General features: G+C 43.7%; 1 protein-coding gene across 1 annotated transcript in view; it reads left to right on the forward strand.

Annotated features, from left to right (window-relative positions):
- The window catches only part of LGR5 (leucine rich repeat containing G protein-coupled receptor 5), a 102,669-nt gene that overhangs the window by 36,414 nt on the left and 39,646 nt on the right, over positions 1-26,609 (forward strand). Inside the window, exon 4 of the mRNA XM_029079307.2 lies at positions 23,248-23,319. Within this exon, the coding sequence (XP_028935140.1) occupies positions 23,248-23,319 (72 nt within the window). The remainder of the gene's footprint in view (positions 1-23,247; positions 23,320-26,609) is intronic.

Consider the following 26,609-nt stretch of genomic DNA (forward strand, 5'->3'; position numbering starts at 1 on the left):
ACACGGTTTCATTGTTTGCTAACGGGGTGGGTTCAGGATTTTGACATCACCCTTTACTGTCCTCTTTACAGAAGATCATACAAGACCTTGACTTATCTATGGGCAATCCAGGATGAGCCAGGAGGACTGCCTTTCCAGCCCAAACTTTGCCAGGCAGAGTTTCAGAAAACCTCTTTGCCTCTGTATGGGCCTTTCAAAAGCAGCCTATTTTTCTTTTCAAAAAAATCAACTTACAGAATTAACTTAGAATCGAATAAACATGATTACTTGTTTCAGACCTCGGCCTTGCCTTAGCCTTCTAACGGAACAGGATGAACTCATACCTGAGAAGCAGTGTGGCCTAGTGGAAAGAGTGCGGGTCTGGGAGTCAGAGGGCCTGAGTGTATATCCCACTCAATCAATCAATCATATTTATTGAATGCTTACTGTGTACAGGGCACTGAGTGCTTGGGAGAGTACCACACAGCAATATCATGGACACATTCCATGCCCACACTCAGCTTACGGTCTAGAGACTGACAGTAATATAAATAACTGAATTTACGGTTGTGTACATAGGAGCTCCCCTCTCAGGGTCGCACGTGGAGAGTTTCCAGTCCTCTACCAGTCTCGACTACAGGAGGGAGAGTCAAGCAGAGAGGCCTATCCACTTCATTCCTAGATTGGGAGGTGTCTAGCGAGTGGAAGGCAATCTGCCAGAAGTCAAACCTCACCTGTGCTGGGCAGCAGCGGCATGGGAGAGAGTTGAAGGTGGAGACTCAGTTTTACTGAGCGGAAGGAGGCGATGGCAAACCATTTCCGTCGTTTTACCAAGAAAACTCTCTGGATCCACTACCAGAACGACTGCAGATGGAGGTGGGGCGGTCTGGGAGAGAGGCGTCCATGGCATCGCTTTGGGTCGGAGATTCATTCATTCAGTAGTATTTATTGAGCGCTTACTATGTGCAGAGCACTGTACTAAGCGCTTGGAATGTACAATTCGGTAACAGAGACAATCCCTGCCCATTGACAGGCTTAGAAGATGAGACACAAGTGGTGGTGATAAAGGGAGCGAGTCAAGGCGATGCAAAAGGGAGTGGGAAGACAGAAGCTTAGTGGGAAGTGGGAAGCTTCGTCAGGGAAGACCTTTGGGAGGAGACGGGCTTTTGATAAGGCTTCCAAGGTGGGGAGAGTAATTGTCGGTTATGAAAAGGGAGGGTGTTCCAGGCCAGAGGCAGGACTTGAGCGAGAGGTTGGCGGCGAGATGAATAAGATTGAGGCCTAGGGAGGAGGAGGCTGCTCGTCTGCTGTGTGACCTTGGGCAAATCTTTGTGCCTCAGTTACCTCATCCGTATAAAGGAGATTAAATCCTACTCCTTCCTTCCTAGACTGAGAGTCCCATGTGGAACTATGTCCAACAGGATTATCTTGTTATCTTCCCTAAAATTTAGTACAGTGCTGGGCACATGGGACGTGCTTAACAAATACCGTAAATATTATTATTATAATACCTGGAGAGTACCAATCACTGAGGGAGGCCTCTGTAAATGGAATACAGTGTTAAAACTTTCAATCAATCAGTAATATTTATTGAGAACATTTACTGAGTTGAGAACAGTTACTGTGTGCACAGCACTGTACTAAATGCTTGGGTGAGTACAACTTAATAACCAGATACATTCCCTGCCCACAAGGAGTTTGGTCTAGAGGGGGAGACAGATACTAATATAAATAAATAAATTACAGATATGTATGTAAGTGCTGTGGAATTGGAGTGCTCTACACATAGTAAGCGCTCAATAAATACTATTGAATGAGTTGGGGATGAATAAAAGAAGCAATTAAGTGAAACTTGGAGAATAGGAAAGGGCTTAGTCAAGGAAGGACTTTTGGAGGAGATTTGTTTTCAGTAAGGATTTGAAGGTGGAAGAGTCTGTCGGATGTGAGGATGTGGGCGAGAGGTCGCCGGTGAGACAGATGAGATCGAGGTATCGGAAAAAGCTGTAACAATTAAATGGAATTTTTCAGACTTCACTAACATTATGGAACACCTTGAAGGAGGCCATTTACGAAGGAGAAACAAAATGCATGAAGGAATAAATGTCGTTCATCGACTATCTCTCATTCCATTCTGGAATAAGCAGTCAATTGTGGGCAGCCTTGCTGATTATCTGGAGCAGCTGCGAATTTCCAGCTAAACCATATTAGCATAAACCAGCCTCTCTTTTGAGGTCACTGATTCCTTGACTGCTGGCCCCAGAGTTCGATTGACTGCCGTCCTTTCTGTGCCTCTCATCGAAATTAGTAGATACGCTACTCGCTTGTAAACTCTAGCTCACTGTGCTCACTGTACACCCAGAGGCTTAACTACAATCATAATTAATAAGTATAGAATTTAGTAAGATATACTAGGACCAGAGCACTGCTCTAAACCCTGGATTAGACATGAGATAATTAGGCAGGATACAGTTCAACGGTCTGCAAAGCGCTAATCTTAACATTTGAAACATGGCCCTGACCCACAGGGGTTTGGGAAGTAGAAAGGGGAACCGCTTGTCAATGGTCTTAAATATCGTGAAACTAGCACTTTATTAATTTATAAATTTTAAACCACGAGACTGGGTCTCTATGATTTACTGTAAGCAGTATGGCCCAGCGGAAAGAGCCCAGTCAGCTTTGTTTCAGGAAACAGAGAATCTCCAAGTCTAAGGAACTTTTCTGGATAGCGATAGGCCTAGAACAGCATTTATCTCACAGTCTGTCAGTACATCTTGATTAATAAAGATTAGAAGTTAGAAAATCCCGAGTTCTAATCCCAGCTTCCCAGTTGTCTGTCCCTCTCGATTTGAGAAGGAAGTCAAAGTAACCTGATGTTTAATTTTTTTTCAATATGAAACAGATGAAGTAGCATTCTACATTTCTCCATCCTATTTAGATTTTGTCACTGGGCCTCATGCAAGGCCTATCTTGGACTCCAAGCTTTTTTAAAAAAAAATTAAGAATAGACTTTGTCCAGTAAGTATTGGGAGTAACTAAAGAGTATTTATTATCATTATTATCATTACTATTATTAACACCGTCAGCAGCCACATAAGCAATAAGTAGAGGATATTGAATAAGGGGTTGCAAACCCTAAGAGGGGAAGAATGAAGAACAAAGGGTCTGAAGCATGGGGACATGCACTGGAAGAAGCTCAGTGGAAAGAGTCCGGGCTTGGGAGTCCAGAGGTCATGGGTTCAAATCCCAGCCAAGCCGCTTGTCAGCTGTGTGACTTTGGGCAACTCACTTCACTTCTCTGGACCTCAGTTACCTCATCTGTAAAATGGGGACGAAGACTGTGAGTCCCACGTGGGACAACCTGATTGCCTTGCATCCCCTCGAGGCGCTTAGAACAATGCTTTGCACATAGTAAGCGCTTAACAAGTGCCATTATTATTTATTTATTAAGAGCACAGGTGAGAGTAATAGTCACAAGAGGATTTATGAAGTTCTGACTCTGTGCAGAGTACTGTACTAAGAACTGGAAAAAAATATGCAAGTGGGAATTAGGCACAGACCTTGTCCATCGAGGTGTTCACAACCAAAACCGTAGCCTCTAAACTATAAGCTTGTTATAGGCAGGGAACATGTCTGCTAATTCTGTTGTACTGTGCTCTCCCAAGTGCTTACTACACTGCTGTGCACATAATAGGCGCTCAATAATGCCATTGGTTGATTAAGAGTCAAGAGGCAGGAGAGGAAAGAGCCAAAGAAAAGGTGGAGGAGGTAGTATTACAAAATGGAAAATATGCTTTTTGTTTCATCATATCTAGACTCAAGGAATCTGCCTGCTTCTTCTGGTGGATCCAGTCAGTCCTTTTCAATTTTAGGGTGTTCATAATAATAACAAATACAATTATTTGTATTAAGTGCTTACTATGTGCCAGGTGCTGTACTAAGCTCTGGGGTGAATACAAGCTAATCGGGCTGGTTGCGGTCCTTTGTCCTCCATAAGGCTCACAGTCTCGATCCCCATTTTACAGATGAGGTAAAAGAGGCACAGGGAAGTTAAGTGACTCGCTCAAGGTCACACAGCAGACAAGTGGCAGAGCTGGGATTAGAACCCATGACCTTCTGACTCCCAGGCCCGTGCTCTGTCCACTACATCATCATGCTGCTTACTCTGCTGCTTCCCTTAACTGTCATATATTTTAAGGTGGGTCTCCTCCACTAGATTGTGAGCTCCTTGATGGCAGAAATCATGTCTATCAGTGCTACTGACGTGTGCTCTCCCAAGTGCTTAGTACAGTGCTCTGAACACTGTAAGTGCTCCCAAAATACCATTACCAAAATACCGTTGATTGACCGATAGGACGGTACTGGCTATCAAAGTGGATCCAAAGAGACAACTCTCTCTGCCTCCTTCATCAGTTCCAAAGGGCTAATGTGAACCTTGGATAATATTTAGGAAGTGTTTTCAAGAGGGAAAAATAAAGATCTCCTTCTAGAAAAATACTGGAATCTGGTAAAGCGACCTTATTTCCTGTAGAAAACTGTTTAACCTCACAGATCTGGCCTTCCGATAGATCGGGATGATCCAGCTCTTTTGAAATTACCCCGCATTTAGAGTCGATAACTTTTAAAAAACCAAAACTACTCATCGAGTACGTTGGGTTTAGTAAATGATGGAATCTGTGAAGTCTTAGAGAAGTTCACTAAGAGGGATGCCCAACGTATTTAGAGCAAAGATGAGTGAAAGCTATTCGGTTTCCTTTCACATGATGAAGTTTGTTCCTTAGGTACCAAATCTGGATGAAATGGGCAGAAACCCAAGTGATTTTTTTTTTTAAATCACTTTACTATTATTCAGCATCCCAAAGCAGGTGCTTTCAGTAGAACAGAGGGCCGAAATCTATGGTCTTTCTAATTGGTGGGTGTCACAATTTCTTTTACAGAAAGATTTGGGAGTAAGTTTCAAATAACTTCATTTTACAAATCTAAGCAACAAAGACATCTTAAATTGAATTCTAAACTGTATGCAGGTGCAGAGCAATTTCTTGCACTTCATGTTACTTTTTTTAAAAAATGTTGGAGAGGACTTTTTCAGAACCATCTTTTAGAAATACCCTTATTTGAATAATTGCACTGATGTCTATTTAAGTAAATGAAGGACTTTTGTCTTTTTTTGTCCTCGTGGGCAGGGGATGTGTCTACCTACTCTGCTGCACTGTGTTTTCCCAAGCACTTAGTTCAGTGTTTCATAACATTAAGTGTTCAGTAAATATCACTGATGATTGATTTTGTGACAGATTATTCATTAAAGTTGTCCAGTTTCAGAGGATTGTGGCCCCATGGAGCATTTCCTCTCAGAACAAAATGTTTTGTTCCAAAAAACTTAGTATTGAAATCAGTATTTCACCCATGGCCATTTTTTTCTTCTCCATGATTCTCTTCATCTCCGTCCTTCTGGATTTCCCCTCTTTCCACCCAGTGAAACACACTCTCACCATCATCTTCTTCTGGCAAAGACTAACACCCAAGTGGAAAAAGCATGGACCTGAGAGTCGGGGGACCGGGATTCTAATCCCAGCTCTTCCTCTTGCCTGCTGGGTGACCTAGTCTTTTCACATTTCCATGTTTTGGTTTCCTTTTCTGTAAAGTGGGGATAGTCCGCTATATTTGGAAGTTATCTGCAGAATGGCAACAGTGATAAGCACCCCAAGTGAGCGTGTGGAATAAGAATCAGTCGTATTTACTGGGTGCTTACTATGTGCAGAACACTGTACTAAGTGCTTGGGAGAGTACAATGCAACAGAATTATCAGGCACATTCCCTGTCCATAACGAGTTTACAGTCTAGAGAAGTGTAGAAGCCTCGGGAATTAGAAATGCAGGACAATGGAGGATGATGAGATGAAAAGCGGTCAAGGAAACTGTTAAGGAGAAGCCAGGAAGGTGAAAAGAAACCAGGAGAAATATGTACCCAAACAATAATGGAGACTAGCAGAAAAGGAGTTTTCAGTTTCATTTTTTTTTAACCTTGTAGGCACTCTCCAAATCTGATTTATAAAAAATCATTAAGACTGTCAACAACAATAGTAATGTGATTTTATACACTCCAGCTGTTTTAAAGTTTAATTATTAAATTTGAAAGTGACCATTTAATCTGTCATTCAGATACTCACAGAATTACCCTTTTAATTCTAGCCAAAACCCAATTATTTGTTCGTGAGCTATTTTCTACTGAGTACATGTGGATTTTACCACAGCGCTAGTAAGTTCTATAATATCACTGTGCCAAACTAAACCTTTGAACCAACCCCTACTGATAGGCCAACAATAACAAAATCAAGCTTGAGATGGAAACAATAAAGCAATTGTTTTCATACATGGGGCTGACCATTTTTGATACCTGTGGAAAATCCAGAGCCTAATTCTCACTTTAAATTATAACTCTAAATAGCAATTCTCCAGATAACTGTGAAACATTAGGTACACTCGCAGTCCAGCGAGAAAGGAAATACAGACAGGAGAATAAAAGTGGGAAAGTATTTTACGGATTTCACATTTCCCCATTTTATGGATGAGGGAAGTGAGGCCCAGAGAAGTGAAGCGACTTGCCCAACGTCACACAGCAGACAAGTGGCAGAGCTGGGATTACTCCCAGGCACATTCTCTCTCCACTAGGCCATGGTAGTGGGTGGGAGACAAGTAGACGGTTTGTGGAGAACCTTAAAGCCAATGGTCAGGAGTTTTCGTTTTGTGCAAGAAGAACTGTGTACTTAAACGTCTTACTGTTTAAGCACTTATCCCTCTACATTTCCACTCTTCCTCTTCCTCCGTTTCTCTTACTAGATTTGTAAGCTCTTTAGGGCAGGAATTGTGTCTTCTAAGGTTTCTCTTACTAGATTTGTAAGCTCTTTAGGGCAGAAACTGTGTCTTCTAAGGCTCCTGTACTCTCCCAAGTGCTTATCACGGGGCTCCGCACTCCGTAACTGCTCATTAAATACTATTGATCGACTGATTGATTGGAGGGTGGGGTGTAGTGGATCCAGAGAAAGGTTTTTTTTTTTTTATGGGGGAGATTTCAGCATGCTTGAAGGCAGAGTAGAAGGGAGCCATCAGCGAGTGAGTTTTGAATTTGAGGGAAAAAATATGTGTTTTTAGAGGAATAGGAGGAGAGGTAGCTGTTGAAAGCAGGCAGACTTCCACTTGAGAGGTAGCTGGAAAGGATGGGTGAGTGGACATGGGCATTGGAGGGAAACGGAGAGCTGGATGGGCGGCTTTGGGGAACTTCAGCCCGATGGTTTCTATTTTGTCAACCAAGTTTTTGCAGAGATCGTTTAGAGGCAGTTGGAGACTTCGGAAAGTCGTTAAAAAGTCTGGAATAACTGTTGGGGGCGTCTGGGAATGGGTGTTGATGAGGGAGAAGTAATGTTGCTGGGCGGAAGAGAGGGCAGGGTTATAGCAGATGAGGGTGAAGAGAAGTGACCATAACCAGCCAGGTGTCTGGTTTACCACCAGCGGTTCTATAATGACTGTGGTATTTGTTAAGCGCTTATTGTGAGCCAAGCACCGTACTAAAAGTTAGGGTAGATACAAGATGAGTTGGACACAGTCCCCATCCCACATTGAGCTCACAGGCTAAGTAGGCAGGAGAACAGATTAATTAATTATGGGACTTATTAAGTGTTTACTATATACCAAGCACTGTTCTAAGCATTTGGGGTAGATACAAGTTAATCAGGTTGGACAGAGTCCCCGTCCCACACGGGGCTCACAGTCTTCATCCCCATCTTGCAGATGAGGCCCCGAGAAGTGAAGTGACTTGCCCGAGGTCTCACAGCGGACATGTGGCGGAGCCTGGATTAGAACCCGGGTCCTTCTGACTCCCAAGCACCGGGCTCTATCCATTAAGCCACACTGCTTCTCTCCAACTTCCATTTTATAGATGAGGCAACTGAGGCCCAGAGAAGTGAAGTGACTTGCTCCAAGTCACGCAGCGGACAAGAGGGAGAGTCAGGTTTAGAACCCAGGTCCTCCGACTCCCAGGCCCCTGTTATTTCCACGGCACCACACTACTTCCAAAATTTCCCAATTGCAGGAGTGGAGGAAATGGGCCAGGGACAGAATCCAGGGCTCATGGTGCCTGACTGACTGTGATTTTCAGCACCGAGTCTTCTTTTGGCTGCTGCACTAGTCGCATGTTCCAGGCAGTGGGCAAGTTTAAACCTGCCCTCCTCCCATTTCCTCTCCCCCCTTCCCCAAGAAGGATCCAGAACCTGGGCAGAGGGGTTGGTTTCCTTTCTCCGTGCCGGGAAGCCAACCACAGAGCTTGTGATCTCCAGAATGTGGGGACAAGTGACCCTAGTATTCTTAAGCATTCAGTCGCTTCAGATTGATGAGAGTCAGGAGTTCTGGGCCCATTTAATTTCTTATCTATCACCTTGCAGTGACTTGTAAGGGGGTTTCTCTAAGGATTAAGAAAGAAATATACACGTAAATACATCAGACTAGGGCAGGGGGTGGCTAAACCCTGGTTTGTGAACCACACACAATTCTCCTTCACTGTGGGACTCCCACCCACGCTTTGCTACTTCTTATTTAGTGAGCTGCGAGCGACACCTCTCTGCCTCGCCCTTCTGCTGGCAGGGCCGCGGTGAGAAGCAGTGTGACCTAGATGAAAGAACACAGACCAGGGTTCTCATTCCCAGCTCCGCCGCTTGACTGTTGCGTGACCTTGGATGAGTCATTTACCTTCTCTGCGCCTCCGTTTCCTCATCTGTAAAACTGGGATTCGTTCTCCATTCGTATCCATTCTCCCTCCTACTCAGACTGTGAGCCCTTTTTAGGACAGGGACTGTGTCTGATTTGATTATCTTGTATCTACACCAGTGCTTAGTTTAGTGCTTGGTACTTAGTAAGTGTTTAGCAACTAGGATAGCTCTGACATAGGCCTGAGGCGGGAGGGGAATGTCACCCGGTCCCATTCCTAGCCCTTGTTCTGCCTTTCTTGACTAGTACCTGGCCCCACATTTCACCACTATCCCCTCCCCGGGGAAACACCAGCTCCTCGCTCTAATTGAAGAGTTGTTTATTTTATTTTATCTGCAGCTCTTGGCCATATTATGTTTTTGTTTGTGGCTCTTCAGTTCTCGAGCCTGGGCCATCCCTGCACTAGGGCTTCTCAGTCCTTAAACTCGGGCCCTGGTTCTATTTGTAGAATAAATAAATATTTGGAACTGAGACCCCTCCGCTAGAGCAAGAAAGGACAACTTGGAGTTTGAGAATAAGAATACTTGTCTGTAGGCAGAGGAAACGCGGTTAATTTTTCATGAAAGAAAAAAAAAATCCCAGATCTGAGGCGAGGAAATACAGTAATAACTTACAATAATTTTGGTATTTGTTAAGCGCTTTCCACATGCCAAGAATTGCACTAAACTCTTGGGTAAATACAAACTAAGCAAGTTGGATAGAGGCCTTGTTTCATACGGAGCTCACAGTCTAGGAGGGAGGGAGAACAGGTATTTAATCCCCATTTTACAGATGAAGAAACTAAGGCCCAGAGGAGTCTAGTGACTTGATCAAGGTCACCCAGCAGGCAAGTGGTGGAGCCCGGAATAGAACTTTCTAGAAAAAGAACAACCACCCATCTTCCTCAACCCTAGCTGATAGACTAAAGATACAGGGGCAAGAAACATTATGGCAAAGAACTCATTTTACTGGGGCCCCTTTGCAGTTCAGAGAAATTTGGTGTCATCCACAAAATAAGAGCTTAACTGATGACAGGCTCAGAGCTCCCTGCTTTGGAAAAGTTTTACAGGACTTTAGTTAATGAGGATTTCCAAAGCTTAATCTTCACTTTCACGGCAGGAGATCCCATTCACGGCAGAATCTTCACTTCAAAATTCGCCCAGTACTAACGTTTCACAAGAGGAGGTGTTTGGGCACAAATAAAATCATCAAGCCTTTCTCTTCTTCCTGGGCATACTGTGTCAATTGAGCAGAATAATACTGTACCCCAGTGAAATGGAGCGGTTTCCATAAAATAGCTTAGTGGAATGACACACTCATTAGCTGGACTCTGTAGCCCATTAAATTAATTTCAAGAGCGGGTCAGGCTTTCTGCTCTACATGTGTTTCTAAAACTGCTTGCAGATGGGAGTCCAGCCTTGCTACATATCCTTGTTTCAATTCGGGGACTGCGGTAGACACACGCCCGCCTCTGTATCTGGGCTGTTCTGGCAAGGTAGAGAATAAGCGCAGTATGCTCTGACCGTTGTAACCTCAGACCCACTGAGAGCCCGGGCCAAGCCAGCCACACACCTGAACAGCCCCAGAGCAGCGTGAAAACATCCACAGTGAAGGTTCTTTCCTGGTCGGGGAAGCCGAGGGATTCAGTCATGCATTCAATCATAGTTATTGAGCCCTTACCGTGTGTAGGGGACTGTACTGAGCGTTTGGGATGGTGCGATATAACAGTAAACATTCACATTCCCTCCCCACAAGGAGCCTGCAGTCTAGAGACTGAGGGAGGGCCGTGGGGCCAGGCCCCATCTCCAGAGATGATTAGGACTAGTTCTGGAGACGGTCAGAACCAATTCTAGGCAGAGAGCATTAAAAACAGTTCCGGAGACTAACGGAACCGATTCTGGGCAGATGTCGTTAGAACCAATTCTGAAGACGATCCGAACCAGTTCGGGACAGACGTCATTAAAACTACTTCTAAAGATGATCCGAACCAGTTCTGGACAGAAATCATTAGAGCCAATTCTGGAGGCGATCACAACCAGTTCTCGACCGATATCGTTAGAACCAAATCTGAAGACAATCAGAACCTGTTCTTGGTAGACAGTTCCTCATCTGTAATAATGGGGATTAAAAAATGTGAGCCCCACGTGGGACAATCTGATTATCCTGTATCTACCCCAGCGCTTAGAACAGTGGTCTGCACCCAGTAAGCGCTTAACAAATACCATAAAAAAGAAAAAAAGAAAAAAAAAGTTCCTGTCTCACGTGGCGCTCCCAGTCTAAATAGGAGGAATAAGATTTAATTCCCCACTTTAGAGATGAGGTAACTGAGACATAAAAAAGTTAAGTGCCTTTCCCAGAGTCAAACAAGCGGCAGAGTCGGGATTAGAACCCAGGTTCCCTAACTCCCAAGCCTGGGCTCTTTCCACTAAGCCACCCTACTATTGCTATCTCCCAAGTGATAGTACAATGCTCTGCACAGGGTAAACACTCAGTGGATCCAATTCATTGATTGATGGAGTCTCTGCAAGTTTGTATCCCATACTCTAAGAGGAAACTGTTATCTGGAAACAGATTACCTTCTCCCCCTCCCCACAATACAAAATGAGTGAATATCTTCTTCAAAGCACTTAAGTTCTTTTTACTGAATAGAGTTTATTAATCACTCCTATATATCGACCACTTACTGTGTGCGAAAAACTGTCCTAAGCACTTGGGAGAGCACGGTGAAATGGAATTGTTAGACATGATCCCCGCCCACAAGAAGCTTACGGTCTAGAGGGGGAGGCAGATATTAAATTAAATTACAGATAGGGGAAATGGCAGAGTGTAAGGTCATGTACAGAGTGTAAAGTCCTGTGGGACTGGGGATGAGTGAATATTAAAGGGCCTAAGGAAAATAGGCACAGTTCTATAGGCAACATAGAAAGGAGGACTATTGGGGTGGGGAAATGAGGGGGGAAATGAGGGGTTAAGTCAGGGAAGGCCTCTTGAAGGAGATATAATAATAATGATGGTATTTGTTAAGTGCTTAGTATGTGCAAAGCACTCTTCTAAGCGCTTGGGGGGGGCGGTTACGAGGTCATCAGGTTGTCCCACGTGGGGCTCACAGTCTTAATCCCCAATTTACAGATGAGGGAACTGAAGCACAGAGAAGTGAAGTGACTTGCCCAAAGTCACACAGCTGACAGGTGGCGGAGCGGGGATTAGAACCCACGACCTCTGACTCCCAACCCAGTCCTCTTTCCACTGAGCCACGCTGCTTCCCTATGATTTCAGTAGGGCTTTGAAGATGGGAAAAATGATTTCCTCGCCTCAACTAGTAAAAACCCTTTTACCTAGATGGAATGTGCTCACACTATCACTCCTGAAAAATCGGGTTTTCTCTATTGTTGTTGAGCTTTCTGAAAAAAGCAAGCTATAAGCAAAATGCTATTCAGTCACATTAGCCTAGTGCTCCCTCTATCAAAAATCAGTAATATTATTTCTGAGGATGGATGGCTGGAGAGAGAGAGAAAGATAGAAGGAAAGAGAGAGACAGAAAAAGAAAGGGAGAAAGAGCTGTTTTTCATGGTGACTGTAGCTAAAAAGGCAGAAGCATGACTTACCCTCTTTTCTACATTTTTCAGCCAGGAAGAGTAGGTTCTTGCCATACTGATTGGCTTGCCCAGAGTCTGTCTGGTTCAAGCCTGCCCTTACTAACCCAATTTTTGTGCAGTCTTTGCTCAAGGAGCCTCCTCTCCTGATTGCTGCCTTCCGGGGTGGTCTATGTGCTGCAGGAATCGCCCAGCAGTCCACTGGCTGTGACCCATTTCTTCCTTGAGACTGTGCTTTTACTTTCCTTTGCTTTTAGTTCCCCAAAAAGCATCTGCTTGGCATCCTGCTGCCATCCATTCTCCTCATACCACCTGCCCAGTGGAATTGTCAGTCATAAGCCTCTAGAAGCAGCTCTCAAGGGGGAAATTCTTCCTTTCCTGCTCCGTTCTGCATGTCTATCTCCTGATAGGACTCCACCCAGGGCTCCCCCATCCCAGCACATTGACCCAAACCAGCCGATAACCAAGGCTGAAATACTAAGAGTGATAACACTGCGAAGAATCGTGATATTTGTTAAGCACTTACTCTGCACCAAACATTCTGTTACGTACGATATGTACAGATCAGACACAATCTCGGTTCCACATGAGGCTCACGGTCTACGTAGGAGGGAGAACAGGTACCGAACTCCCATTTTACCGATGAGCAAACAGATATGGAGAAATTAGAAGGCTCATCCAAGGTCATACGGCAGGCGAGCGGTGGAGCTGGGATTAGCACCCGGGACTTCGGACTCCCAGGCCCGTGCTCTTTCCACTGGGCCTCACTGTTTCTCATGAGGTTTTTGGGGTAGCCAGCGGACACCCATTCCGGTTGTGGCTGGAATCACAACGGTCACCGCTTTGTTCCCTGGAAAGGATAACCTCCAGTTCAAAATCCCAATCTGGGCAGCAAGGCAAACCCCACTTGTCCCCGATTCACCGCGGAAAGCCACCTCTGGCAGACAATAAAGGAGACTGAACTATTCTGCCCGGCTTTAGAGGGGGACTTTAATGGCCTCAGGAGCTGAGCTTTTGAGAATCGGGTCCAGCTGCCCATAAAATCAGATTGCCTTGAACCTAGCCTTGAGCACGATCATTCTGGAGCAAAGAAATCGGGTAATTGTAAGTGAAATACTTAAAGCAGCTTTATTTATTTGCTGAATGGTAAAACATTTACAAATAACATCAAGGAGATATTTCGTTACCGAGTATTTAAAACAAACCGCTGCTGCCATCTGCAGAAATTATTAACTGACTATACCGTGCTGCTCTGTAGGTTGGATTGGCCAATACTCTGTTATAAAAGAGAAGAAGGTATTTACTATCCTGCCTTCGATTTCACTCAGTCCAGTAAAAGTCCAGGCCAATTCTACGATAGCTTAACAAAACAGAAAATGGAATTCGATCAAAAATCTTCAGATTTGTAAATCTCCTAGTGATATACTCCCTGCATTCTAATCTGAAGCCAATTCTCTCTGAATTGTGCCAAAGCTGAAGCAGCATGGCCTAGTGGATAGAGCACGGGCCTGGGAGTCAGAAGGATCTGCGTTCTAGCCGTGACTCTGCCACGTCCGCTGTGTGACCCTGGGCAAGTCACTTCACTTCTCTGTGCCTCGGTGACCTCGTCTGTAAAATGGAGACTGACTGTGAGCCCCATGTGGGACATGGACTGTGCCCAACCCAGTCCGTCTCCCCTGATTAGACCGTAAGCCCGTCAGAGGGCAGGGACTGTCTCTATCTGTTACCGATTTGTACACTCCAAGGGCTTAGTACAGTGCTCTGCACATAGTAAGCACTCAATAAATGCTCTTGAGTGAATGAATCTACCCCAGTGCTTAGTACAGGGCCTGGTACATAGTAATAACAAGTACCATGAAAAAGAAAAATCCAGTGCTTATGAAAGCTCAGTCTTCCAGTAATTTTTTTTTTCCCCAGACACCTCTTTATCTAGTGCCTGTCTCTCTTCTTCCCAACTCTCTGTGATGGTCTAGAACTTATCCCACAGATGTTCCCATCCCAAGGAATTCAGGGAATGACACATAGCATGAGTATGAGGAAGTTTTTTTCCCCCCAGCCACAGAGGGAGAGAAAAGGGTCTCTAAAGAGTCTCCCTTTAATTTTCAGATGTTATATCTCTAACATGCAGGCCCTTTTTCACGGCAGTGAGAACTTCAGCTGAGGCTAGAGCCCACAATACAATGAAACAGGGATTTCTTTGATCTCCGCATTTGTGGTGCCCTGGGAAATAGAAGATCAATTTCAGAGCCAATACTTTAAATCCAATGGCTTTTAAGTAGGAATTCAAATAGGCTAAATGATGTATCAAAGAACATAAGACCGCTGAAGGTTTGATATTTGGAAATGGAGGCTTTGACCTTAGAAGAGGTTGAACCTAGCTAGGATCAGCGATGCATGTTTACCAGGAGATTTATGACTGGAAACCAAATCCAAGATATTAGCAGGAGATCTAATGACACTGAAAATAACACTGCACAATTTTCATTTCCTGGTATTTTATTATTTACTGACAGTATGCAGGAGTCACAGCTTCTACCCAATAAACCTAAACTCTGAAATAAGACATATAAGCCATAAAAACACAGCCAAGTGAGCCAGTCGCCAGAAATTTATGGAAGAGTTTCTTAGTTGTCAGGTTAACAGTGCGTAAGCTCCTTGTGGACCGGGAATGTGTCTGTTATTTTGTACCTTCCCAAGAGCTTAGTACACTTCACTTAGAGCTTAGTAACCACTACATAAATACGATTGATTGATCAGCATTGCTTTCTTTTCACTTTTTATTCTATTTTTTCAAAATCAACTTCTCTTCTGCTTCTCCAACATTGTTCTTGCAAAGCCTCCGCTTGGCCTCTGGTGACCTAGGACACTTGTGAGAACCTTACGTGATGGCAAAACGTCTTTGAGCTCACTGATTCTCAAACTGGTCTTCATCAAGCAAGGCCTTCAGGAGGAAAGGGGAGGATCACAGATTCCACCTTTTATCATCCTGTCTCTGGAAGTATGAAATTTGAAGCCCATGGATCCTGTGATTAGTGTAATACGCTTGGGTCACTCAGCTCAATTCAAAGAAATATGCAATGCTGGAAGTGAGGAATTACTGGATGCCCTTAACATGAGGAGTCCATGGTGGTAATAATAATAATTGTGGTATTTGTTAAGCACTTTTCATTTGGCAAGTATTGTACTAAGCACTGGGGTCGATACGAGATGATCAGGTCCCACATGGGGCTCACAGTCTAAGTACGAAGGAGACCCGGTATTAAATTCCCATTTTGCAGCTGAGGGAACTGAGGCACAGAGAAGTGATTTGTCCAAGTTCACACAGTAGATACGTGACGGAGCTGGGATTAGAACCCAGGTCCTCCGATTCGAAGACCCGGGATCTTTCCACTAGCCATGCAGCTTCGGTATTGAGGGAAGGAACATTTCTCTCCAAATGGACGTCTGTAAGATGCTCAAACTGGCCAACTTGATCCAGGAGCTCCAAAGTTTCAGCAGCTGATAGATCGCCCCACAGTGAAACCATCCTGCCTTTCCTTATTCAGCAGCTGTAGCTGCAAAATTGGGAACAATATTATTCCTTGTTTACAGTGAGAATTTATATCTCCCCCAGCGCTTAGTACAATACCTGGCACATAAGAAACCTTAACAAATACCATTAAAAAAAAAAAGCATTATTACCACACCACAGCAATCAGCAATCTTTTCCTTTATGGCTAGCTACCTGGACTACAAAACTGATTACCAAAAGCAATTGATTTCCATTGTGATATTTCATTCTGGAATCTTTTTAGTCACTGTTTTACAACGGCCTTTCAGGCCTGATCTTAATATAGGAAATTAAAGTTAAAATTAGTAACTGCTGAAGCCATCAGCTTTATCCACCCCACTATTTTGTGCAGAGCACAGTACTAACTGCTTGGGAGAGTAGAAGAGAGAAGACCTGTCCTCATAAGACTTACAGATTAACAGGCACCAGATCCTTAAATGGCTGACTCATTGACTGATTGATTAAAAAAACTGTAGCTCGGGGAGAAATGCAAGTAGTAGTCAATGACTCGAACCGAAGTTACGAGTAAAGGCTCTTTATAATAAGTCCTTTTATCAAAAATTCTCCATACAATTTCCCTGGGTCCTCAGCAACCTGTTTCGTACATTTTTGGAAATTATTCTCTGTGCAACCATGAATGCGTCATTAAATCAGTGGGAATTAGATTTTTAAGGTCCCAGAATTTTCATATTTAAAAAATAATAATTTGAAAAGTATTTAAAGACAAGCTAGCATTGTAGCTGGACAGTGTGTGTCTCCATTTCTGCAACATAATAGCATCTCTGCTTTTCGTGTTTTCTTTATGTGCGGATATGTCTCCCTGTGGGCCTTGACATCTTATAGACCTGTTTGGGAGCATATATATATGTATATATATATGTGTGTGTGTGTGTGTCTTTGTTTACAAGCCTTTCCCTGTGAGTCTTTCTATAATCAGTTGAAGTCTGATATTCTCTGTTCTGGTCTAAAAAACCCAGTTTTTAATCTGTATTTTGGGAAGAACACGACAGCAAAATGGGGAACACTCCTCTAATGAGGCTCATCGGTCTGGATATGGCACAGCCTGGTGATGAAAGAAGGCACAGAGCAGGGTTGGACACTAGATAAGTCCGAGGACCCGAGGGTTTTCTTAATGAGGGGGCTCTGCTAGAACATAGGCCCCCATTAGAGGAGAACTAAGGATATTTCTGGTGCTTCCGTACACCAACCAATCTAAGCTAGCCCACTATGAAAGTGCAGAAGTCCAAAGAAAAAACTCATTAAGATAGCGCCTAGTCACCATCACCTCTACCTCACCGCCGACCCCTTTCCCACATCCTCCCTCTGGTCTGGAACTCCCTCCCCATCTCCATACCCCAGACCACCACCCTCCCCATCTTCAAACCCTCATTAAGGTCACATCTCCTCCAAGAGGACTTCTTTGTTATTCATTCATTCATTCAATAGTATTTATTGAGCGCTTACTATGTGCAGAGTACTGTACTAAGTGCTTGGAATGTTCGGTTCCGCAACAGAGACAATCCCTGCCCAATGACGGGCTCACCGTCTAAACGGGGAAGAATAATGATGGCATTTGTTAAGAGCTTACTATGTGCAAAGCACTGTTCTAAGCACTGGAGAGGATAAAAGGTGATCAGGTTGTCCCACGTGGGGCTCACAGTCTTAACCTCCATTTTACAGCAACTGAAGCACAGAGAAGTGATTTGCCCAAAGTCACACAGCTGACAAGCGGCTGAGCCGGCATTTGAACCCATGACCTCTGACTCCCAAGTCCGGGCTCTTTCCACTGAGCCACGCTGCTTCTCTAATAATGGTATTTGTTAAGCGCTTACTATGTGACAAGCACTGTTCTAAGCGCTGGGGTAGATACAAGGTAATGAGGTTGTCCCACACGGGGCTCAGTCTTCCTCCCCATTTGACAGATGAGGTAACTGAGGCACAGAGAAGTGAAGTGACTTGTCCAAAGTCACCCAGCTGACAAGCGGCGGAGCCGGGATTAGAACCCAGGACCTCTATCTTCCAAGCCCGGGCTCTTACCACTGAGCCATGCTTCATTGTAAGGATTATTTTATAATTTTTACAATGACTTAGTGTAGGCATGAGTTAAAATTAGTATCAGCTGAAACAATCATCCATCTCCTCAATCATTCAACCAATCAATCAATTGTATTTATTGAGTGCTTACTCTATGCAGAGCAACATACTAAGTGCTTGGAACAGTGCTCTGCACATAGTAAGCGTTCAATAAATACTATTGAATTGAATGAATGGGAGAGTACAATGTAACAATACAACAGAGTTGGCAGTCATATTCCCTGCCCACAACAAGCCTACAGTCTAGAGAGGGAGATAAACGATTATACGAAAAAAATTATAGATATGTGCATAAATGCTGTGAGGTTGATGGAGGGGTGAATAAAGAGAAAAAATCGAAGTACGAGGGTGACACAGAAGAGAGTGGGAGAAGAGGAAATGAGGACTCAAGGAAGTCTCGACTCGCTGTGAGCAGGAATGTGTCTGTTGTTATATTGTACTCTCCCAAGCACTTAATACAGTGCTTTGCACACAGTAAGCGCTCAGTAAATACGATCGAATGAATGCGGGAATGGAAGGCCTCTTGGTGATGTGCTTTCAAAAAGGCTTTGAAGTTAGAGAGAGTAAGTGTCGGTAGGCTATGAAGAGGGAGGGTGTTCCAGGCCAGAGGCAGGATGTGGGCAAGAGGTCAGTGGTGAGATAGATGAGATCCAGGAACAGTGGGTAGGTTGGCATTAGGGGAGTGCAGGATGGGGACTGGGTTGCAGGAGGAGAGTAATGAGGTAAGATGGCAAGGAGGTTCTGTTTGATGTAGAGGCGAATGGGAAACCACTTGAGGGTCTTGAGGCATTGGGGAACATGGACTGACCGTTTCTGTAGAAAAATGATCCGGGCAGCGGAGTGAAGTATGGACTGGAGCGGGGAGAGACATGCGACGGGGAGTTCAGCAACAAGTCTGGTAAAGTAATCAAGGCAGGATGGGATAATTGCTTGGATTAATGTCATAGCAGTTTGAATGGAGAGGAAAGAGAGCATTTTAGTCTTGTGAAAGTCGAACCGACGGGATTTAGTGACAGATTGAATATGTGGGTTGAATGAGAGAGAAGAGTCAGGGATAAGGCCAAGGTTATGGGCTTGTGAGACAGGAAGGATGGTGGTGCCGTCTAAAATGAGAGGAAAATCTGGGTTTGGGTGGGAAGATAAGGAGTTCTGTTTCGGATAAGTTTGAGGTGTCGGCGGGACATTCAAGTATAGCTGTCTTGAAGGCAGGAGGAAATGCAAAAAGAGAGCGAGAGAGAAAGGAGGGAAGGAAGGAAGGAAGGAAGGAAGGAAGGAAGGAAGGAAGGAAGGAAGGAAGGAAGGAAGGAAGGAAGGAAGGAAGGAAGGAAGGAAGGAAGGAAGGAAGGAAGGAAGGAAGGAAGGGACAAGAGAAAAGAGAAGAAAAAAGAGAGAAAGAGAGAGATCTCAGACCTGGAGATGTAGATTTGGAAATCATCTGCATGGACGTGGTAGTTAAAGCCATGGGAGCAAATGAATTCTCCAAGGGAGTGGGTGTAGATGGAAAATAGAACCCAGAACCGAACTCTGAGGGACTCCCACATTTAGGGGATGGGAGGCAGAGGAGGAGTCCATGAAAGAGACTGAGAATGAGTGGCCATAGAGATAGGAGGGGAAACAGGAGACGTTAGCATCAGTGAAGCCGAGGTTGGATAATGTTTCTAGGAGAGGGATTGGTCAACAGTGTCTAAGGCAGCTGAGAGGTCGAGGAGGATTAGGATGGAGGAGAGGTTGTTGGATTTGGCAAGAAGGAGATCACTGGTGACCTTTGAGGTGAGAGTTTCTGTGGAGCGAAGGAGACGGAAGCCAGATTGGAAGGCGTTAAGGAGAGAATCTTGAAACCGAGGGTGTAGACAGCTCACTCAGGGAGTCTGGAGAGGAATGGTAGGAGGGAGATGAGACAATAACTGGATAGAGCCTTGGGGTGGGGATGTTTTTTAGGATAAGGAAGACATGAGCACGTTTGAAAGCAGAGGGAAAAGCCTCGGGAGGGAAGCGGTGTGGCCCAGTAGACGGGCAAGCAGCATGGCGTAGCGGTTAGAGCACGGGCCTGGGAGTCAGAAGGTCATGGGTTTTAATCCCAGTTCTGCCACTTTTGTCTGCTGTGTGATCTTAGGCAAGTCACTTTGCTTCTCTGTGCCCGTTACCAAATCTGTAAAATGGGGAATAAGACTGTGATCCCTAAGCGGGTCAGGGACGGTGTCCGACCCCATTTGCTTATATCCACCCCAGCGCTTAGTACGGGACCTGGCACATGGTAAGCGCTTTAACAAACGCCATAATCATTATTATAGAGAATAGGCCTGGGAGTCAGAACGACCTGGTTCTAATCCCAGCTCTGCCACGTGGCTACTGTATGACCTTGGGCAAGTCACTTGGCTTCTCTGGGCCTCAGTGCCCTCATCTGTAAAATGGGGATTAAGATTGTGAGTCCCACGTGGGACGTGGACTGTGTCCAACCCGATTAGCTTGTACCTATCCCAGTACTTAGTATATTCCTTGGCACATAGTAAGCACTCAGCAAATACCTTGAAAAAAAGAGCAAAGAGTTGAAGATGGCAGTCGAGGAGGGAAGACGGGAGGGGACAATCGCTTTGATAAGGTGTGAAGGGTCGGGGTCAGAGACCCAAGCGGAGGGGATGAATTTTGAAAGAAGGCAGGAGATCGCTTGAGATCCTGCTGGGATCGATGGGAGAGATGAAGAAGGGGCAGGAGGAGAGGGGGGCTGGAGAGGAGCAAGGGAGGTTTTAGGTAGATCATCCCTGATGGTTTCAATTTTCTCAATAAAGTAGGTGGCCGGGTCATTAGGGGCAAGAGATGGAGAGGTTTGAGGAGGGAGTTAAATATCTGGAAAAACTCACGAAGGCAATGGGCATGGGTGTCAATAGAATTTTTAAATGATTATTATATGTCAGAGTCATTCCCGATTCATAAAGACTCTATGGATATACTTTCTCCAGAACGTCCTGTCCTCTGCCATAATCCGTGACCTTTCTAAAGGTTCTTCCGTTATGGTTGTTTTGGTCTCTATCCGTCTAGCTGCCGGTCTGCCTCTTCCACGTTTTCCCTGGACTTTTCCTAGCATCAGTGTCTTCTCCAGAGAATGAGTCCTCCCGGTGATGTGTCCAAAATAAGCTAATCTAAGTCGAGTCATTTGGTCTTCCAAAGACCTCTTTGGCTTGATTTGCTCCAAAATCCATCTGTTTGTTTTTCAAGGAGTCCATGGTATTCTCAAAAGCCTTCTCCAACGTCATGAAAGTAGAGTTCAGCAACTCCTCACCCATTCCAACCAGCCCACACACTTTGGTCCCCACCGCCAACCTAATCAATGTATCTCCTTCTTGACTCTGAGCCCTTGCTCACGACCTCCCTCTCGCCTGGAACTCCTTCCCCTTTCGCACTGGACAGGCCATTTTACTTTCCCCCACTGGAATCTCATCTATTCCAGAGGTGGCCTGTCCTGACTAATAATAATAATAATAATATTGGTATTTGTTAAGCGCTTACTATGTGCAGAGCACCGTTCTAAGCGCTGGGGTAGATCAAGGGTAATCAGGTTGTCCCACGTGAGGCTCACAGGTTTAACTCCCCATTCTACAGATGAGGGAACTGAGGCACAGAGAAGTGAAGTGACTTGCCCACAGTCACACAGTTGACAAGCGGCGGAGCCGGGATTCGAACCCATGACATCTGACTTCCAAGCCCGGGCTCTTTCCACTGAGCCAGTCTTCTTCCCCACCTCTTTCACCCACCAGTACTTTCACACGTTCACATCACCTAGTCATTTTTCTCCTCACCCCCAAGTCCTAAAGTACTCACTCTCCACCTCCATCCCAAAGTACTTATGTACTATCTCTAAACCCTATTTCTCCACCTTAACTGTAATATTTTAAATGTCTGTCTCTTCACTAGGTTGTAAACCCTGGGAGAGGAGGGGCTCTGCCTTCTAATTTTTTCGTGTGCTGACCCAACTGTTTAATGCAGTGTTGTGGCTAGAGTAGGCACTCAATAGAAGCTAGTGAGTTATTGATAAATAAACGCAAATAATAAAATATTCCAGTGGGACACCGGAAAGAGGATGAAGCTCGCCATGATTTCATTCCTGATTTCTGGGTGAAAATTTCAATGATAAAGTAGGAAAAACATTTAGAAAAGGTGAGCTAAAATAAATCCAGGATTAAACAGAGTTTAAGGGAAAAAAACCCACAGGTGAATAGAGGAAATAAAGGCCCATCGTAGGTAAGAGAACACACAGCAGAGAGATCGATTAACACTGTCCAGGAAATTTCAGTAGATTAATCCATTTATGAAGAACATTCTTCATCATGCTCAAACAAAATGGAATTTAAAGGTCATCTGAGAGGCCACTAAAATAAATTTTATAACTACTCCCAAAGTGTCCGGTTGAGGCAGGTGATGAACTAAATGAATGGTTCTGCTCTTGGGTTTTCCATGTTATGGTCTCCATTTATTATTTTTCTTTTCACAACTTTGATATGACTCTAAAAAAGGTATTGCATCAGCAGCTTTTCAACTACCACATCTTCTCATTTGTGAACTTTCCAAAGGTGTTTTTGTTTCGCGTTAATTATATCAACAACGAGAGCACTGTTCAAAGGGATTCCAACTTATTCATTAATACCTGCCACCTTCTCTTTCACTTGTTTCTTGGTTTACACTGGATTTAAAATATTTAATCATTTTTATGACTGACTTAACTGACAGTTAAACCTACCGATATTTTATGTAAACTTGGCATGAAAACGCTGAGATTTTAAATATTCTAGAGGAATTTTAAATCATTCTTTGGGGGCATACTTTATTGCTATTTGACAAGTCTGTTGACAAGATAAAACATTTCGGTGTCACGTTTGGGCAGTGAAATGTTTCATAAAATGAAATCATCTTTTGGATGTTTTCTCAAGTATTTTTAATCCGACTTTTAAAAACGATTTTAATACATACAACACTTTAATCTGCATGTGCAGGTTTTTGAGGATTACTATAAATCGCTAGGCAATATTTTGGCTCTTTAAGCAGAACAATTAGGGAGCAGTAAAATCAGGGAGGTTCATGGTGAAATCGGTTATTTATTTCTCCCAGAACGACCCAGCTGCCAACAACTGGACTGTAAATTTCCAGGATTTCTTTTTTTTCCCCCATAAAATATAACTAAACAGGGCTGAAACAATTGCTTTTGGCATCTGTGGCTTGAACATAATTACGTTGCATTTTTTAACAAGTAAATTAATTCCACGTGAAAAGACTTGCATTTACTCTCTCCCTCTGTCTGCCTCTACAGACGTCTTGCTGGAAATGGCTTAACATCTATTCCCAAAGGAGCATTTGCTGGCCTTTCCAGTCTGAAAGTGCTGTAAGTAAACTGTGTATTGTTTGATTTTTTTTTTATTTTAAGCCTGAAGTATTCCAGAGAACTAATTAACTTGTAAAATTTAAAGTGCTCTAATGAAGTGTTTATATCGCAGAGGATAATTCAGAGGGAGGCCAATATATTGAAACTATAACCCTACATCGTACTAGTGTGTGTTTAAGAATGAAAACAATTGAAATCAGGGACCGCTTTATTTTCCCCAAAATAAAATCATTTGCCCTGAAAGTATACTATCCAAACTTTTCAGATCACTTTGCTATGATAAAATAAGGTTAGGGAGATTGTTTTATATAATTTTGAGGGCTGAAAATAATGTATAAATTATATTGCATGTTGTGTTATTAGGTTATGGCTTCTATATTTGAAGTTTCTGCCTTGTGGTTAAATCAAGGATACCAAAAATAATATCCAGGTGTTTTTTTCTAAATTCTAATTCTAAATGCTTGGGTGAGTACATTTTAACAGTGCTCTGCACACAGTAAATGCTCAGTAAGTATGATTGATTGACTGATTGGACCTGAGGTTTACTGTAAGTCAGATACAGAATGATATTCTCATCCCACCATCACAGCAGTTGAAGCGAACTATGGGGTCTTTTGTAATTTCATTCGATCGAATTTATTGAGCACTTTTCTGTGTGCAGAGGATTTAGAACACTGAGGATTTTTCACTGACTAGATTTAATTTTCTAGGGGAGGGAGAGGAAAAAAGGACAGAGGCATCAATGACCATTACCCTTAGATCTATTTCTGTAGTTTGATTTCTTCAATCTGCCTCTTCTCCCTCTCCCTCCCCTTGTAGTTGTGTTCGTCCTTCCCTCCTCCGGATTGCTAGCTTTTGGTGGATAGTAACTGTCTTCAATTTACTCCTCTGTACTGTTCCCAAGTATCTAGGACAGGGCTATACACAAAGTAGGCTCAATAATAGTTAATAATAAATTAACACGAAAGTATTTGACACTTTGAAGACTGCCTTGTGATACTCCAAAGATATTCCTGGCCTCATCCAATTAGATGGTCTCTATCTAATCCTTTCCCCCATCCCCAAGGGAGAGGAGAAGCCTATTTCTTAGGACCAGTCTCGTTCAATCTATTCTACACCACCATGCTTTTGATCACAGTAAGGAAACCTGGTGTCAGCAAGTTGAAAATATCATCAAAATGTCCACGCATCGCTTATTCATTCATCCAATCGTATTTTTATAAGAGCGGATATTTATTGCTGACTATCCTCCAGAAGCACACATACATACACACGTACACACACGAAAACACACTCCTGTTGGCAATTCTCTTTTCGGAATCGGCAAAATGCTTTGAACTGAAATAGTTTAATGAAGAGCAAAGACTCAGAATGGCTGGGAGCTCCATCAATGAAGCAGAGTCACAGAATTTTGCTAAGGCAGCCCATTCAAATGATGCACAGATACACAAGTTGGTCCAAAAAATAAAATCACAGAACAAAGACTTTGGAAATCTCACGGTGAGATGTCAACAGCACCAAGAGATTCAGACAAAATAGGATCAGTTATAGCATTCATCCTTTTTTGAGGTATGGGACAGGAACAGAATCTGACTTCCACAACAGTTCATCACGGTTGCCAAGGCACAGCCATGGATGGTTGGGAGACACGGCAGGAGACAGACCAGCCTGCCATAGAGCGACCAGGAAAAATGTTTTTATTGGAGTTATAACAAAAAAATTATGACCAAAAATTGGGGTACACACTGTAGATAGCAAATGCAATATTGCTAAAAGGGACATGCTTTTCAATCTTTCACGTGGGGTCAGTAACCATCGGGGACTGGTTTTGTCAGCCACGCTTTTACACTCTGATAAAATCCCACCATTAAAAGCATTAACTTTGAACCCGAAGTTCATATATGTTCACTCGCACACACGCACCCTCACTGGTGATGAAGGCTCAGAAAAATTCCCCGAGTGGATCTGAGATGCTTGATTCTATGAAACCATAATAAGTCTAGAGTAGATATTGAAACTTTTTTGTTTTAAGATGTATTGAGTCATGGAATTACAATCTACATCGTGAAAGCCATTAAAAATTAATAGTAAAATCTCCATCTACTAATTTCAAATATTTGTTCATGTATCTACTTAGACATAAGGTTTAGAAAGTCTTCTCCTGGGCATATTTTAAGAAAGCAATGATTTTTTCTTTCCCTCAAATTCATGTTTTTTCAGATCCGATCTACATATAAGGATCTAGATTTTGATTAGGGCACACTTTGAATCATTATGACCTTTAATCCCAATTGCTGGGAATACATACTTTTCTCCAAGATGAATTCCTGAAGAAAATGCATCTGAATTACTTAGAATTTCATATAAACAACAGCACCGCAGTAGGGAAAGTTAGCAACGTCTTTCTTCCCCGATAATCTCTCTCAATCATTCAGAAAAGTACGGTTTCCCCAGAATCAGCATTCTCTTTCAAAAATCGGCATCTACACTCTTGTAGATAGGTGTAGTTATGTCTGATATATGAGAAGCAGTGTGGCTCAGTGGAAAGAGCCCGGGCTTTGGAGTCAGAGGTCACGGGTTCAAATCCCAGCTCAGCCGCTTGCCAGCTGCGTGACTTTGGGCAAGTCACTTCACTTCTCTGTGCCTCAGTTACCTCATCTATAAAATGGGGATTAAGACTGTGAGCCCCACGTGGGACAACCTGATCACCTTGTATCTACCCCAGCACTTAGAACAGTGCTTTGCACAAAGTAAGCGCTTAAATACCACCATTATTACTATCATTCAATCTAAATTTAGTCCACTCTCATCCTCTCTAAAATGAGAATGTCCAATCCTTCAAGGGACCCCAGTGGACATTCTGCATCAATCCTCAGTTCGTGACTCCGCCTACCTTTTCCTACTTGTGGGTATGGCCAAGGGCAGGATTCTGAACACACAATAATATTACCTTGAATCTGGAGAGTGGGTTTCCATTCCCAAAGCCCTTTCCTGCCAATTGTCACACCTTATCCTCCCCTCACCTCTGGGAGGTAAGAGAGACCGTTGATATTCCCCCATTTTACTGATGGGAAAACTGAAGCCTGAGAGATTAATTGACTTCGCTGAAGTCACAGAGCGGCCGGGTGTTGGACCTGAACCTAGATCTCTTGACTCCCAAATGTGTGTCTACTAGCCCGTACCAACTCCCGTATTCCCGTGAGAGAACCCAAGGAGAAGGCTGAATTACACACCACTTGGTCCCTTCCAAGGGCTTACAGTCGTGCCCCAGGAGTTGCAAGAAGAGAGTA

The sequence above is a fragment of the Ornithorhynchus anatinus genome, chromosome 14, assembly GCF_004115215.2.
Source record: "Ornithorhynchus anatinus isolate Pmale09 chromosome 14, mOrnAna1.pri.v4, whole genome shotgun sequence".
Lineage (NCBI taxonomy): Eukaryota > Metazoa > Chordata > Mammalia > Monotremata > Ornithorhynchidae > Ornithorhynchus > Ornithorhynchus anatinus.